This window comes from Galeopterus variegatus, unplaced genomic scaffold (assembly GCF_000696425.1).
Source record: "Galeopterus variegatus unplaced genomic scaffold, G_variegatus-3.0.2 Scaffold2529, whole genome shotgun sequence".
Taxonomy (NCBI): Eukaryota; Metazoa; Chordata; class Mammalia; order Dermoptera; family Cynocephalidae; genus Galeopterus; species Galeopterus variegatus.
Window position 1 is genome coordinate 367167 of NW_007728640.1, and position 16083 is coordinate 383249.

Here is a 16083-nt window from a genome sequence, read left to right on the forward strand (position 1 = left end):
CCGGCCCGGTGGCACACTGGATAGTGCGCCGCTTGGGAAGCGCGGCGGCGCTCCCGCCCGAGGGTTCCGATCCCACATACAGACCGGTTCCCGCTCACTGGCTGAGCGAGGCGCGGGGGCAACACTGGGGGTTGCGATCCGTTGCCGGACACGGAAAAAGACAAAAAAAAAAAAAATCATAGAAATTAACATTTATTGAGTACTTACAATGTATCAAGCACTGTATAATTAATCCCCCTCATTTATTCCTCAAACAATACTATGAAGTATGTAATATTATCTCTATTTTACAAATGAGGAAACTGAAGTAAAGAGCTCAAGTAACTTGTCCGAAATCACAAAACTCCTAAGTAATGGAGAAAGGAGTCTGAGCCTCTGATTTAAGCATTATGCCACACTGCCTAATGAAGGGAAAGGCCATTTTTTATGTTTGTTTTGTTGATTACAAATGTTGCCTTACATAAGGTATATGCTTATTATCTAAACTAATTCAAAGCAAATGCAATTTTTAAATAAAAATAATATTAAAACAAACAGTACAGCAGATGCTTTTCTCTAAATAGATTTAACATAAGAGAGAACTGCACATGTCCTCACTCATAACTGCATGCTAAAGAGGGAGGGAGGAAGAAAGGGAAGAAAAAAAGAAGGAAGGAAGGAAGGATGGACAGACCACAATAATATGTTGAAATTTCAGGAGGAGGTAACGAATCCATGGTTACTGGGGCGGGGGAGGGGTTGGGAGAGGGGGATTAGGGAGAGACTGGGTAAGGAGCATAAAGAACAGTTATGATTTATAATAACAAATATGCTGTTAATATTGATTTGATCATCACATGTTGTACACAGGTGATAGCAGTCAATGCCGTATCCCAAAAATATGTATAATCAACTATGTTTCAATTAAAAAAAGAGAATCACATTTTATTTATTTGGTTAAAAAAAAGGAAGAACTATTTCTTTTGGAAATAAACATTTTTTATATAATCACATATAAAAAGAAAAAACAAAATTTATTTTTAACAAGTTAAGGTATGTTGACATGTGTAATTATTCACACCTTCATTTTATCCACTAGAAAAAAGATAATAAAACCAGGAAAATACTTCACAAACTCAACCTGTTTTTATTGCTTATTTTGATTCTTTGTTATTTTCCTATTATAACAATAAAATGTATTAAATGAGTCAGCTAAAAAAAATCTTACACAAGGACATACACATCAACATGCTTAGTTACCAACTAAGCTTCCTAAAATTGCTTATTGTTTTTGTCAAATGTCCCCAAACTTTTTTTTTATAGGAAGAGCCATTTTTGGACTTTCTTGAAGCCCTGAGATAATTCAGGGAAGGCTGAAGGGCTGATAATGAAACTATGAATGGGAGGAAGAAGTCAGGATAATAAAATTCCTAAGGGAAGCAGGGTGCAAAGTCCAGAAATCCCTTCTACAATGGGAATCCTAGCATGCCTTAGAAAGGAAGGTATATTCAAAACACTGCAGAAGGGTATATTAAACCATAGTAACCAGGACAGAAATTCACCAGGTAAGGCTCCATTATCTACTAGGAGAGGTGGTTAAAAGCACAGCCTTCGAGTCAGACCGTCTGGTTGTGCTGCTTACTAATGATATGACCTTGGCCAAGTTACTTTAACCTCTCCAAGCCTCAGATTCTTCATCTATAAAACGGATAAAATAACAGTACATACCTCATAACATTGTTTTGAGGATTAATAAATAAGTGTTAAGTGCTAAGAACATGCTTGGAACATATCAAATGTGAAACATAAGTATCTATTGGTAGAGCTTTGACCCAGCAATTCTATCTCTAGGAATCTGTCCTGCAGAACTAACCAGGCAATTAATACAAAGATGTATGAATAACATGGCTTGGTGAAGCATTATTTGTAATGGTAAAAAACTGGGAACAACTTAAGTGTTTAACAAAAAGGAATTGATTAAATTAATTATGGTTTGTTCATTCAATGGAAAACAATGCAGCTATTAAAAAGGATAGTGTAGATTTATATTTACTGAATTGGAAAGATATTTGCAGTGAAGGATAGTATGAAAAAAGGTGTTACAGAACAATATTATAGTATGGTCCCATTTTCATTTTTAAAAAGAAGAGGTGCATATGTTAGTAAATACAGATTATTCTATATTTACCAAATTGTATATAAATAGAGAAGGAACAAAAAGAACCATTTACTTGTTGAGTGATGATCAACAGGTCATTTTAATGCCTCTTAAGTTTTTTAAAACAAATTTAATACTTTCAGAATACACAAAGATTGTTTATGATATACTGACAATACACAGGGATTCCGAGTGATATACTTCGAATACACAGACTCCATATGATATACTTGGGTCTTAACAGCTACATAAGAAGGGATAGAAGTACTCAAGCTTCTATAAAAGAATCATAATATGCTTTATTTAATCAGTGAGAATTCAATTAATCTTTTTCACATAGTTTAATACCTTTAGGGGGCAAGAGAGAGAAATAGCTTCTTCAGGCCACTAGATAACAGGGCAATAAAAACCCTCTTCTGCTCATAATTTCCATTGGGAAAAGTGGTAATTAATACAAGGAAAATTAACTGAATTGTTTGAAAGACAGAATAAGAACAAATAGTAGCTTTTCCTAAAAACTTCAGAGTATGCAGAGGTATTAAAAAGAACCCAACACAGGTACTTTTAGGAACGTATTTTACTAGGAATTAATAGAAATCATCTATGTTAACAGTTAATAGCAAATCAAATGACAGTATATGATTATTACCTCTATACTAAAATAACCTCTGTCCACATAATCACCAAGAAAAAGGTATCGTGTATTAGCAGGTGATCCTCCTACTTCAAAAAGTTTCATCAGATCAAAAAATTGGCCATGGATGTCACCACACACTGAAACAAGAAGATTATTAGATATGAAAAAAAAACTCTGAAACAACAAATTTTACTTAAATTCTAATTTCTTTTAATAAGAGATAGTGTAAATGCTATCAAGAAATGCCTGAGAAGGAAGTGGTCTACAAAGTCATGACAGGGATGATGTGTAACCAATTGTTCCTGTGCTCAAGATCTAGAACAAGATGTAACAGAAATAAAATTTGTGGTCAGTGACACAATTTTTATCTAAATTTATAAAGTTCCTCTGTAGGGAGCCAAATATATGTTTAACTCATAGGATGACAAAATTATAATGGTGGCAGTAAAATCTCCATTCTAACTCAATATTTTCTATTGACCTTTAAATGATCCCACTTGGTATCTTATATGACGTCAAGGTATCTGCCCCTAAAGATTGAAAGCAAAGTAGATAAAGTGTTGAATCAAACTGGAGTATGGCCAACACAACTGATGAAACCTTCACAAAAAGAATATTAAACTAACTTCTGCACTCAGTTAATTTAGGATCATGTTTATTCACTGAAAATAGGCAAAAACTTTTTAAAAGTATGGAAAGTAATTTGGAAATTCAAGATAATGTTCATGTAATATTAATTTAGTATACAATATGACGGAAGAGGAAACAACTTTATATCCAGGCAACTAAATAATAATAAAAATAATATCCAAAACATAAATAAGTGTACCTGTTATTGGAGCTTCTACTTCTATCATGGTTTTCTCTCTCCGAAGGATGGCAGCACCCTCATTGATAATTCTAAGTGCAATTTCTTCATCTACCCGACCTTCTTTTACTAAGTGGTTCTTCAGAACATCAACCCTGGGTATCCCATCCATATCAAACACTTCTTCAGATGTCAAGCGATGAGTTGGAGGAAAAGGGACAGCTGCAATTTTTTTTAATTAATAAAAAATAAGTCAATAACAAATTAACATAAAAACAAATCATTAGATGTAGATAAGAGTAAAAACTGAAAAGCAAATGTTTTTGTTTCTTTTTTCATTTATTGGGTAGAAGTATTAATTTTTTAAAAACTTTTTTTCTAAAAGAGTAATTAAATTATACTATTTTTATTAACCTATATACATGTTTAATATGTTCTCAATGTTTATTGACAATTTTTAGAGAGATGAATTGTCTTACAAAATTAAAAGTTCTTTGAGGATAACTAAAATTTTTTTCTTTAAGCCAAAACATTCTTTGGCAGAACTCAAAATTTATTACATACTCTTCACCTTAAATAAAGTACAATAAATACAATTTAATACCACATAAACCTAGATGGAAAGAAAACCCAAATATAAGGTGATCAACCATGTTCCTAATAAGAACATAAAAAATGTTTTCTGGCCAACTTGAATACAAACTTTTAGGGATATAGATAAAACAGCCACATGCTTACTTATGAAATTTAAACTAATTTACTGGCACATGTAGACTTAAAATAATAATGAATCATAATTTAGAAACACTGCTTTTTCTCCTACTTTCATGCTTCACAAAACACTTTTATTAGAAGTCTTTATGCACATCTTTAACACCAGTGCGTTCCTTATCACTTGAGTCACCTTTTAAGTCATCTTACACACTGTTCAAAAGCAAATCATCTTTACTTCCATCTAAATTTTCTGAAATACAGCACTTTTTGAATATGTGTAAAATGCTATCACAGCAAATTTATCCCACATTTATCCCTGCAAATTTATCCCAAAGTTTCCATTTGTCTAACTACTGAAGTAAATGGCTTTTTCACTCCTGCAGTACATACTTATAATTTCTACAAGTAACCACCAACTGTACTTGTTTTTAAGTGATATTTATTAAATGGAATGGAAAACAGTTCTATTTTCTTTTTTTGGCGGGGGACAGCAGCTGGCTGGTATGGAGATCTGAACCCTTGACCTTGGTATTATCAGCACCATACTCTCCCAAGTGAACTAAGCAGCCAGCCCTGGAAGGTCTATTTTCAATGGTATCTAAGCACAATTGTGGGGTCACATACCTAGAAAAAATTACTATATATCTGTTAAATTTATTTGATTCCTTTTTTACTGAATCCAACAGTGACCTCTTTATGCATTCAAAATCACCTTGGACTGAAGTGGTTTCAGGCTCTTTACCAAATAGTAATTTGTTTTTCAAAATAAAAAAAGCCAGAGAAAATTTTCTAGTAAGAGTCTAATAAGTACAAACTGAAATGTAAGGCAGCTCTCTCAGGAAAAAAAAAAAAAAAAAATTTAGAAGAAAACTCATTTTATATTTGGGCATACAGTACATATTATTTTCTTGATGATTCAGGGTCATCAGTGGGGCTGGTATATCAATTACCTAAGAAAGAATAATAATCACAATCTCATACTAGGGAAAAAAATTCAGGAAGAACTCCATCCTTTAAAAGTGGGATAAGAACTCAGGAAGACAAATGGCAACCATTTCTAAAAGACTTTGAAATCATTAATCCCTCTTGCTTTTTTTTCCTTCTTTTTTTGATACTCAGTAAAACAAACTTGAACTTGATTATTTTCCCTTCATTAGAAACAGTTATTCTCATTACTTTTTACTACACCTAGAACAAGGCATTAAAATACATTTTGTTCCCCCAAATACGGTATGTCAAGATTTAATAAAATAAAAACTTCAGTTAAAGTATGTTTTTCTCCAACCAAAGATTTAACAAACTATTATGTATGCTATAACTAAATTTACTCCCATCAGTAAATTTTAAAAATTTGTTTAAAAAATACACACTTTAATGAACTGATTACCAATCAAAAGTTTCTGTTGGGACATTATAAAAATGAGTAGGTTAAATATATCTTAAATACAAAATTCTTTTTTTTTTTTTCCTTTTTGTCTTTTTTCGTGACCGGCAACGGATCACGGACCGGGACCGGCAACAGGATCGCAACCCTCGGCGTTGCGCCCGCACCTCGCTCAGCCAGTGAGCGGCCGGTCTGTATGTGGGATCCGAACCCTCGGTAGCAGTGCGCCACCGGGCCGGCCCCTTAAATACAAAATTCTAAGAGGAAGATAGGATCACATTTTTCTCATCAGGCCAAGACACTCTTTTTATCACCCTACTCAGGAAAAGAGATATTGTTCGACCAAAGATGCTGCATTCTAGATCATGTGTACTTCCCAACAACCAACAACTTAATTCCACTAACAGCTGAATTCTATTCAATATACAGAAAAAACTTCCTAAAAACCCACCTGGGGGCATGAAGGGCATGTCTGTACGGCAATCAATAACATTCACAGGTATTTTCAGTCACATTTAATACAAGGTATAAGGGCCGACCCCGTGGCTCACTCGGGAGAGTGCGGCGCTGGGAGCATGGGTTCGGATCCTATATAGGGATGGCCAGTGCGCTCACTGGCTGAGCGTGGTGCGAGCGACACCAAGCCAAGGGTTGTGATCCCCTTACCGGTCACAAAAAATAAAATAAAATAAAATAAAACAAGGTATAAAAAATGTTTTAATTTAGGAAGTTGGAAAAATAAACCAAGGACACAGAATGATCAGGGATGAGGGAGGGGCAGAGAACTTATAGTTTCTACCACTGGGCAAGGAATCCTGTTCCCCAACGCTAAGACTGCAAACTCTTAGCTCTATGAGGCCTCCAACTCCAACTGGGGTGCAGCCTGTGTCACCTGAACAACTTGTCTCCAAAATATCATTCAGATATCTGAAGTCAGTTATTCCCACTGTGCTTCCCATCACTGCCAACCTTGGAAACTATCCAAAATACAGTCCCTATACTTTCATACTTCTGAATTTTTCCCTGTATTTCTTTCCTTCATACCAGTTCCTTTTGGTTGTTCTCCTCCCTTCCAATCCTTTCCATTGAGATCTCCAGAATTCCTATTATGAGTCTTTTTTTAAAAATCTCCCCTTGTCGCCCTACACATGCTGGCGCGCACACACATGCGTGCCCTACTTTAGTTCTTCACAGAAAACCACCTTCATCTCTCTAACTTAATTAAATTTTGGTTCTTCTGAAAGACAACAGTTCTCAAATACTTTTTTCAAAGTGGATGCTGTTCATTTTTCCATACTCCACTACTCTCAGCAGAGAAGGCTTTAGCTTTCTTCTAGATCCCACTTATCATTTCCAACATGATCATCCACTGAGGAAAAAAAAAATACCTCTTCCTTTGAGGCTCACGCCTTCTGGCTAGTTTGCCTTTATTTCGGCCATCTACTCAACTTCCAGTCTTCTCACATTCATCTTAAACTCACAGTTCCTGGCTCACAAGCCTACTCTAAGTTCCACCTTCGTCAATGTCCATGTGGATGGCCTATCTAGAACTTAAGAACTGAGAGGCTTGAGCTCTACTTCACTTCAGCTCCTCAGCCTGGGCCATAATTACTGCTCTGTCCCCAAAGTCCTGAACTGCAATCTCTCACTCCAGGATCAAAACCCCCTAATGTTCCAGTTTCACTCCCTTTTCTCCATCTGTTCTTTTTTTTTTTGTCCTTTTTGAGACCAGCCGCACTGCGCTCAGCCAGTGAAGCGCTGTGAGCACATCGGTCATCCCTATATAGGATCCGAACCCGCAGCGGGAGCGCTGCTGCGCTCCCAGCGCCACACTCTCCCAAGTGCACCACGGGCTCGGCCCTCTCCATCTGTTCTTTAATTGTACCAAGAACCTGGACAGCCCCTCTTTATTAACTCCTTAACTAGCCACCTTTACTTCTTACAATTTTGATGCTATTCCATCATCCACCCACTTTTTAAACATCCTGAATTGTTTTGCCCTTTTGTCCTTCTATACTGTCAGGCAAAACCCCAATTCTTGAATAAATTAGCTTCCAAACTTAAGTGTTAAGGATAAAATCATCAAGATGGCCCAGTGCTAGTACAAATTCATGGTCTCCAATTTAGCTGTTCCTTGGCACTCCCAGCAATCTTCAATCCTCATTTATATGGCTCCTACTCTATCCGTCTACCTTGTAACTCTCTCCTCTCTTGAATTCTTGAAATCACTCATCTGGTTTTTCTCTTCTCTGGTCATACCTGATTGGCCTATTTCATGGACTTCTAGTGCTTTTCTTAATACTGAAATGTCAGTGTGTGACCTAAGGATCTGTCCTTAGCACTCCTCTCACAGTACTCTGAATTAGTGATCTCATTCATCCCAACGGCTTTAACCAACATCTGTACTCATATTTTGAGGACTCCCAAATAGATCCCTTCAGTCCAGATCCAACCCCTAAACTCTAATCCATATTAAACTATCAAATATCTCCATCTGGATGCTCCATAGATCCCTCAATCTTATCATGCCCCAAACTGAATGCATTACCTTTCCCTCTAAACCATTACCAATACAGTTACCCAATTAATCTGGGAATTATCCTAGAGGTCTCCTTCTTCCTCAGTCTGCATGGCCAGTAGGTCCTAAATAATTATATGATGATGCTTTTGTCCCGTCAGTCCCCAGAGACACTGAATAAAGACTTTTTTTGGCCTGGCTGGTTAGCTCAGTTGGTTACAGCGTGGTATTGATAACACCAAGGTCAAGGGTTTGAATTCCTGTACCAGCCAGCCACCAAAAAATAAAAATAAAGACTTTTTTTCTCCTAGAATTACAACAATCTTTTCATTTTTGCTTATGTTCCACAATACAGAGTAGTTTTCTAAAATTCAAATCCCAACATTCTCCAACAGTTTCAGAACTGGCTTCACTAAATAAAATCTAAATTCTTTACTTTAACATGGCATATGAGAGACCTAGTGATCTGACTCATGCCTACATTTCTACTCTCATTTTTTGCCACTACTTTGCATTCCAGACACATTCTATACTCTAGACACTAACTTACTTTCATTTCTTAAAACACATCACTTTTCTTTATCTCTGTACTTTGTATGCCCTACTGTTTGGGGGCACACTATTCCTATCTTTTGCTTAACTTCTCCTTGCCTTTAAATCTCATTTCAGTGTTCCAATTCTTAAAAACTTTTCCTGATCTTCCCTAATGGTGCCCTCTCCTTTGTGGTGCCGTAGCATAGCACATCATGTATGCCTATATTATGGCACTTACCAGCTGCCTCCACTACCAGCTTATGAGTCCCTTGATGGGAGGAGGTTATGTCTTTCACCTCTACATACCCAGTGATTAGAACATAGGTACTAATAAATGTTTACTAGATTCATGATATACTAGTTATATTTACTAAAATACTTGTATACCTTGACACTAATTTATGTAGCAATGACAATGTATTTATAGGGCTTTATTTACAGTTTACAAAGTACTTTCACATATATAATCCCACGTGATATTCAAAGACACCCTGTCTGGGTCGACCCCGTGGTGCACTAGGGAGAGTGCGGCGCTGGGAGCGCAGCGACGCTCCCGCCGCAGGTTTGGATCCTATATAGGAATGGCCGGTGCGCTCACTGGCTGAGCGCGGTGTGGGCGACACCACACCAAGGGTTGCGATCTCCTTACTGGTCACGAAAAAGACAAAAAAAAAAAAAAAAAAGACACCCTGTCAGTTTGGTCAGGTAGTTTTATCTCCGTTTCACAAATGAGATAACAGGTTCAGAGATCTTAACTGGCTTCCCAAGGGTTTTTGCTAGTGAGGAGTCGGGCCATGGTTGAAACTAAAGTCTTCAGAATGCTAATCTACTACCATATGTCATCATACCAATACAATGACAATTTTCTTTTGACTAAAGGGGTCATCAAAAGGCTTCTTATCACGAAGAATGTATAACCTATTTACCTGCCATGGATAGAATATGGATTGGCCACATGCTCTAAGGAAAGATTCAATAAATCCAATGGCATTATCTTCAAAATTTCAAGGCATCCCTTGGGTCCCTTTTAATTTGTGGTGGTTCTTTGGATGCAATACCTTTCCCTCAAAATTGGTTCCCCTTCCTGATTTATTTTTGCTATATCACCATTTGCTGTCACCCAGACTTAAAATTTTGGTGTCACTCTTCTCTTTCTGGACTCTAAGTCTTATTGATCCATCGAATTCTCTCAATTTTCTTACATCTCCACTGTTACAATGTTAGCCAAGCTCATATCATCTTGTTTACTAGAAAAATCTAAGTCATCTCTAATTTTCCTCCTCCTTGATTGAACAAAGCACTGATAAATTAACCTACTCAAAAAATTAGCATAGTTTCTTAATGACTAAAGAAAAAGAAATCTCTGAATCTTATTTTCAAGGTCCTCCTCATTTGACCACTCTCAGCTTCTTACACATCACTCCAATCTTTACCCCCAACCATTATTACTCAGTTTAATCAATCCCTAAAGCAAAATTAGTCTGATTACTGTTTCCTAATAAAGTGTTGCTCTGGGCCGGCCCGGTGGCGCACTGCTACAGTGCACCGCTTGGGAGCATGGCGGCGCTCCCGCCGAGGGTTAGGATCCCACATACAGACGGGTTCCCGCTCACTGGCTGAGCGAGGTGCAGCCACAACACCGAGGGTTGCGATCCCGTTGCCGGTCCCGGTCCGGTACGGGCACGACACTGAGGGTTGCGATCCGTTGCCGGACATGAAAAAAGACAAAAAGGAAAAAAAAAAAAAAAGTGTTGCTCACATGTTTCATTTCCACAGCCAATCATTCATCCAACATATCTGCCTTCTAATATTATTTGAAATCTGTGTCATATCTAGTTTCTCTTTTTCCCTTAGTTCATGCCTTGGTCATCACTCAATTGGACTACTATTAATCTTTTAACTAGAGAATCTGCTTTAAGCCTCTCCCACTCTAATAACTTGTTCCACCCAATGCCACCAGAGATAGCTTTCAAAAACCAAGAAACTGGGTCACTATTCTACTTTAAAACTTTCAGTAATAATAATGGTGATGGCTACCATTTGTTGAGTACTTATTATGTACCAGGCCTAGCACTGTGGTACATTCTTTACACGCACCGTATTCATTAATCCTCCCAAAACTATACAGTAAGATTTCATTAACTCTATTTTACAGATGAGAAAACTAAGGCTTGGGGATGTTAAGTACCTTGCTCACGGTGAGAAGGTTATTAAGTGGTAGAGCTAGGATTCAAACTGAGGCAGTCTGACTCCACAGCATGAGTTCTTAATCATCCAGAGGCTATACTGCTTACTAGCTTAAGTCTCAGCAACTCAACTTGGAATACAAAAGATGCTTTCCAACTTCATCTCCAGCCACACCTTGCCAAGCACTTTACACACTATTGCAACAATTGCATGCTTCTTTCAAACTCCATGCCTTTCTGCTTCTAGTTTTGCTACTCCAGCCCTAACTTCTGCCTGGAGAAATTCTACTCATCCTTCCAAGACTACCTAAAACAGCATCCTCTCAGTGATGATTTCTCTCCAAGTAAGATAGTCAATTCCTTCTTTACAGCTCCAGTAGCACTTTATACCTAATTCATTATATTATTTACAAAAATGTCTCCTTCACTAGAATGACAGCACACCAAGACAATCTATCTTACTTAATATATCTAATTCAATTCTGTATGCCCAATGCCTAGCACAGTGCCTGGTACAAAGCAGGTATTTAATAAATGTTGCACAAAGAAATGGTCCCAATCCTTTGCCTATTTCTACCCTATCCATCCTTCAAGTCCTCTTTCCTCCTATACAACCCCCTCCTAGACCATTCTAACCCAGAGTCATCACTACCTTCTTTGAATTCAGACAACTTGCTGGCTTATCTGGCAATTATTAATTACACCTGTCCTTATGACATATCTCAATTTTTCATGAGTACTTATTTCTCCAAGGACCACGACTGTATTTTATCTTTAGTACTTCTGTTGTCTTCCTACAGTTTTGAAGCATACAGCAGGCATTTAATAAACATTTGGTATTTGATTACTTCAATGCTCCAAAAATAAATTTCATATACTATACAAGGATGCCCAATCAACTTCAGCTTATTTCATATCTGTGTATAAACAAACATTTTTATGGTGAAATGAAGTCATATGATTGGCACTAAAACACACCTCATTTAATAAATCAAGGTTTTTTTCACCAAACTTTTCCTTACAACTTTTTTTTTTTTTTAAACCAGTCAAATTTAGCAGTGGGGGGTTGTATACGAACTTTAGTGACACTAATGTTGATAAGTTTTGATAACCCATCACCATGGGACCAGCCTCCTTACTATTCTTACCAATTCTTCAATAGCTCTGGAACCTGAAGCTTTTGCCTCACTACACAGCAGCTATATTTCCTACTTGGCATTTTCCTTCTAAGATAACTTGTTACCAGAGTGTTCTCTCTCCCTCTCTCTTATACACACACACATATTCTCTGTTCCTTTGCTTTGTCTAGGACACATGGTACCGAAGATTTATTTTAGTATGTTTAACAGTTTCATGGGGGTGGAAAGAAAAAAAGTCATTTTCAGGAATTATCTTTTTACATAGATAAGTCCGCAGAATAGACTTTGTAAACAGAAATTAAAATTCAAGCTGCTTTAAAATATAATGAAATAGGGGCTGTCTGGTTAGCTCAGTTGGTTACAGAGTGGTCAAGGGTAACACCAAGAACAAGGGTATGGATCCCCATACTGGCCAGCTGCCCAAAAGAAAGAAAATAGATTTATAATGAAATAGAGATAGCAAGAAACACTGAAGTAGCTAGGTAACTCGAAGACCTATGTGGGTCATCTAAAAGTCTGTAATGAGAATAAGCAATCCTAATAAAGCTAAGGTACTGGAAAACACTTTAGGCAAATGACCTCAGATTTATAAGCAGGAAGTCTGGCAAAAGAATTTAAATGAATAAGGCTGTCCATCAGAAATATGTCAGCTTAAAAAATTAAAACACACACTTTAGCATTTTGGTTCAATCTGAAAGTCTGATAATTTAAGGTTAACACAACCTAGAAAAAAATGTTGAATGTAAAAGAAAATGACTCACACTGTAGGTGCTAACTGAACATACATACAATATGGACAATGTTCTCGAAGTGATAAAGATGAATTTTTGTATCAAGACTAACAGACTTGATAATTTCAAGGGACAATCTAGCTTTACAAATCTGAGACCCTAGTCTTTACAGCAAAAAGTACGTTTTTAAAGTATGGGGTGGGGAAGTATCTGGACAATTCAGGTCAAGTAAATTTGGGGGGGAGGAAGGAAAGCAATTCACATAAATTTAAAGTTTTGTGCTTTAATTACCCACACCAATTTTGTTGATGTGGCAGTAAGGCACACACGCAGATAGTTTGCTGTTTTTCCTAGTTTGTTTCCATTTCATTTCTAACTTAGCTAAAGAACAGGAAAATGCTTAACAGAATATAGGTAAAAGGGTATATACTATCTCACCTAAATAATTTAGGCTCCATCAACTTTCAAAGAGGAAGAATTTGACCTGAGCCAGCAGCTGAAGCAGGCTCAGAACCAAATTTGTTTTAACTAATCGGGCAACCTAATCACCCATAATCAGTGACAAGGAATTACCACTAATAATTTTAGTGATGAGCTCATCACATTTATACATAAATCACCTACGTATTCAAAGCTCCCAAGTGTCATTAGAAGTGAATTTCAGGCACGGATATTAAACCCAGAAAGATCTATATTCTCTTAAAAACTTAGGTGAACATAAAATGTAGGCCTTCTAACTAGAAGCAAAGAGCATAAAATTTAGAGACAATAAGGAAAAGTTCCAGGGAGTGAGAAACTACTTGTATTCAATGCTAATGATGGTCTCCATACTATTACTACCATGAAGTGGTACAGATGCAAGACTAGCACCATATCCCAGACCTAAATGGAAATGTGAATTTCAAAAAGTTAAACTTAAGCTGAGTTAGCACAGTAGTCACTTATCTTCAGGCAACCAGTGTTCTCTACCATCAAATGTAACATCACAGTACAATTATTGAATTTGTAGAAGGCAAGGAAGAAGCCTGAAGATGAAATTTATTTATTTATTTTATTTATTTATTTTTTAAAGATGACCGGTAAGGGGATCTTAACCCTTGACTTGGTGTTGTCAGCACCACGCTCAGCCAGTGAGCGAACCGGCATCCCTATATGGGATCCGAACCCGGGGCCTTGGTGTTATCAGCACCACACTCTCCCGAGTGAGCCACAGGCCGGCCCAGTGAAGATGAAATTTAAAAGTGGATTTCTGGATCTGTATGAAAGGTGGATTTCCCAGTAACTGCCAAGGAAGCTAGAGACTAGACTCTATGAGCAGTGCAAACTAGTCTGTTATACGCTGTTTCTAAGCATGTAATCCATATCAGGTATTTCAACTGGCTAACAAATTCCATAAAGAAACAAAAGCTGTCTCCGTGAAGAAGATACAAGCGCATGACATGTGAAAACCATGAACTTTAATTTAACCATAATTTTCTATACTAAGAAGCTCTTTTCCTATTTACCTAAGTCAAATGGCTTTTATTCCATACCAATAAACTGCAAATATGATTGTGTCTTGGACTCAACTCACTCTAAGGAATCTGCCTTATGCTTGGAATCTTATTTTTACTACATTAAAGCAGTATGGGGAAAACATTACCATATATGTGACAGACAACAAGAACATTCACAAGGATAAAGATAGCATAAACTTATTGTTCAGAAATGTGATTGACTATCCCATCTAACAGGTGAAAAGAGGCAAGGGAAATGAACACACAACACAGAAATACAGTTAGAAAATAAAGGGGCAGCCAATGTCCCTTGTTCCCACCCGCATAAAACTCCAGGATTTCTTTATAGGATGAATACCTCAACTACCAATTTTTTCTCTCTTTTTAAAAAGATTTCTCAGGACAAGAATTCCATTAACTCTTTATTCAGCCTGGCCAACAGGATATATCACTAACTTTTAAAATAACCCACATAAGCCTAGATACAAATCAGTGTTATGCTTTTAAGAACCAAAGCCTAGATACAAATCAGTGTTATGCTTTTAACAAAGGAGGCTCAGATTGAAATTTTTAAATAGAAACAAAAACAAAACACACACAAAGAAAAAAGGTTTTCTTGTTTTCAAATATTTTAATGGAAACATATGGGGTCAGATTTCGAAAACCAGGCTAACAGTGTTTAAACACTGTGCCAGTATATTTGAGAAGTTGAATGAAAAATAAATAAGACAAAAAGGAGTATCTATCTTTTAAAAACAAACGTAATACAAATAAGGAAAACTTTATTCTACAACGATTTCAATTTATCGACCGCTACAGGATAATGAAAAATCATTTCAAATTTTCACCTCCACAGCAGTGTTTGAAGTTGATGGGCTCTCCCATTGGAATCTTAAGCAACTCTAAATTTGCCCTCAATTTCTCTATTTGAAATTAATCTGCTGACCTGCTGTGGGTAAACACCCATAAATTCTGCCCTGGCTAAGAAACATTTAATTTTCCCTTCTAGGGACTGTGTGTGGGGGGAGTGTTTGTAGGGGAGAGGTAATCCGTTTTGACCACAACAGTGTTGAAGGTTTTCTAAATAAATACTTACCCACAAAGCTTTTTTTAAAAAAAAATTTATTTATTTACTTTCTTCCTTTTATGCTGCTTTATCTCCTACTCTGCACTTAAAGCCTGGGCTCCCAAATCCTGCCTCTACCAACCCTCTACGGTTCCCCCAATTTCCGCGCGGAGTGGCACCTGAGGGCCCAGCGCGAACCCCTGCGGCTGGCGCTAGCTAGGCACGGATAGGGCGGACGACTGTCACTGCGGAGCAGGCGTGGGCTAAAGCTAAGGTGATTTCTGACTGCTCATCGTCCGGCCCCGCGTGGCTGAAGGTCTCCGAGCCCCTCGGTCCGCCCGGATAAGCCAGGAGTGCAGCTGTCGCGGAGCAGGAAGCTAATCGCGGCCCCTGAGCCGCTTTGACAGGCCGAGCAGGAAAAGAAAGGAGCTCACCGCAGCTAGTAGCCTCACGCCTCGGGCCAGGAAACACCGAAAGCAAAACCCCGCCCTGACCCGGAGGCAAGCGACAGACCGCGGGGCCGCCGCCGCCACCGACTCAGCCCAGCCCAGCAGGGGCCCGCCCAAGGGCCACTCCCCAAGGGAGGCAGCCAGTCACTCGCCCGCCCTTCCGGGCCCGCTCCCGAGGGGACGGTCTCCCGCCCGCCCTCACACATAGCGACTCAGGCCAGGCCCCCAGGGCTTCGTCCACCTCTCACCTTTGACGACGCGGTCAGCCCCGGGAGGGGGCGGCG

At 38.0% G+C, this 16083-nt stretch overlaps 1 protein-coding gene across 5 annotated transcripts in view; it reads right to left on the minus strand.

Annotated features, from left to right (window-relative positions):
• The window catches only part of PPP3CB (protein phosphatase 3, catalytic subunit, beta isozyme), a 43826-nt gene extending 27749 nt beyond the window's left edge, over positions 1 to 16077 (minus strand). The window contains exons 1-3 of one of the 5 annotated variants that reach the window (XM_008582177.1): positions 16048 to 16077; positions 3604 to 3804; positions 2787 to 2911 (exon numbers count right to left, since the gene is read on the minus strand). In XM_008582177.1, coding sequence (XP_008580399.1) covers positions 2787 to 2911; positions 3604 to 3754 — 276 coding nt within the window. In that variant the 5' untranslated portion in view covers positions 3755 to 3804; positions 16048 to 16077. Of the gene's footprint in view, positions 1 to 2786; positions 2912 to 3603; positions 3805 to 16047 lie in introns of those variants that run through there. The other 4 variants (XM_008582176.1, XM_008582181.1, XM_008582180.1 and 1 more) reach the window with 4 other exon arrangements.
• Positions 16078 to 16083: the final 6 nt, after the last annotated feature.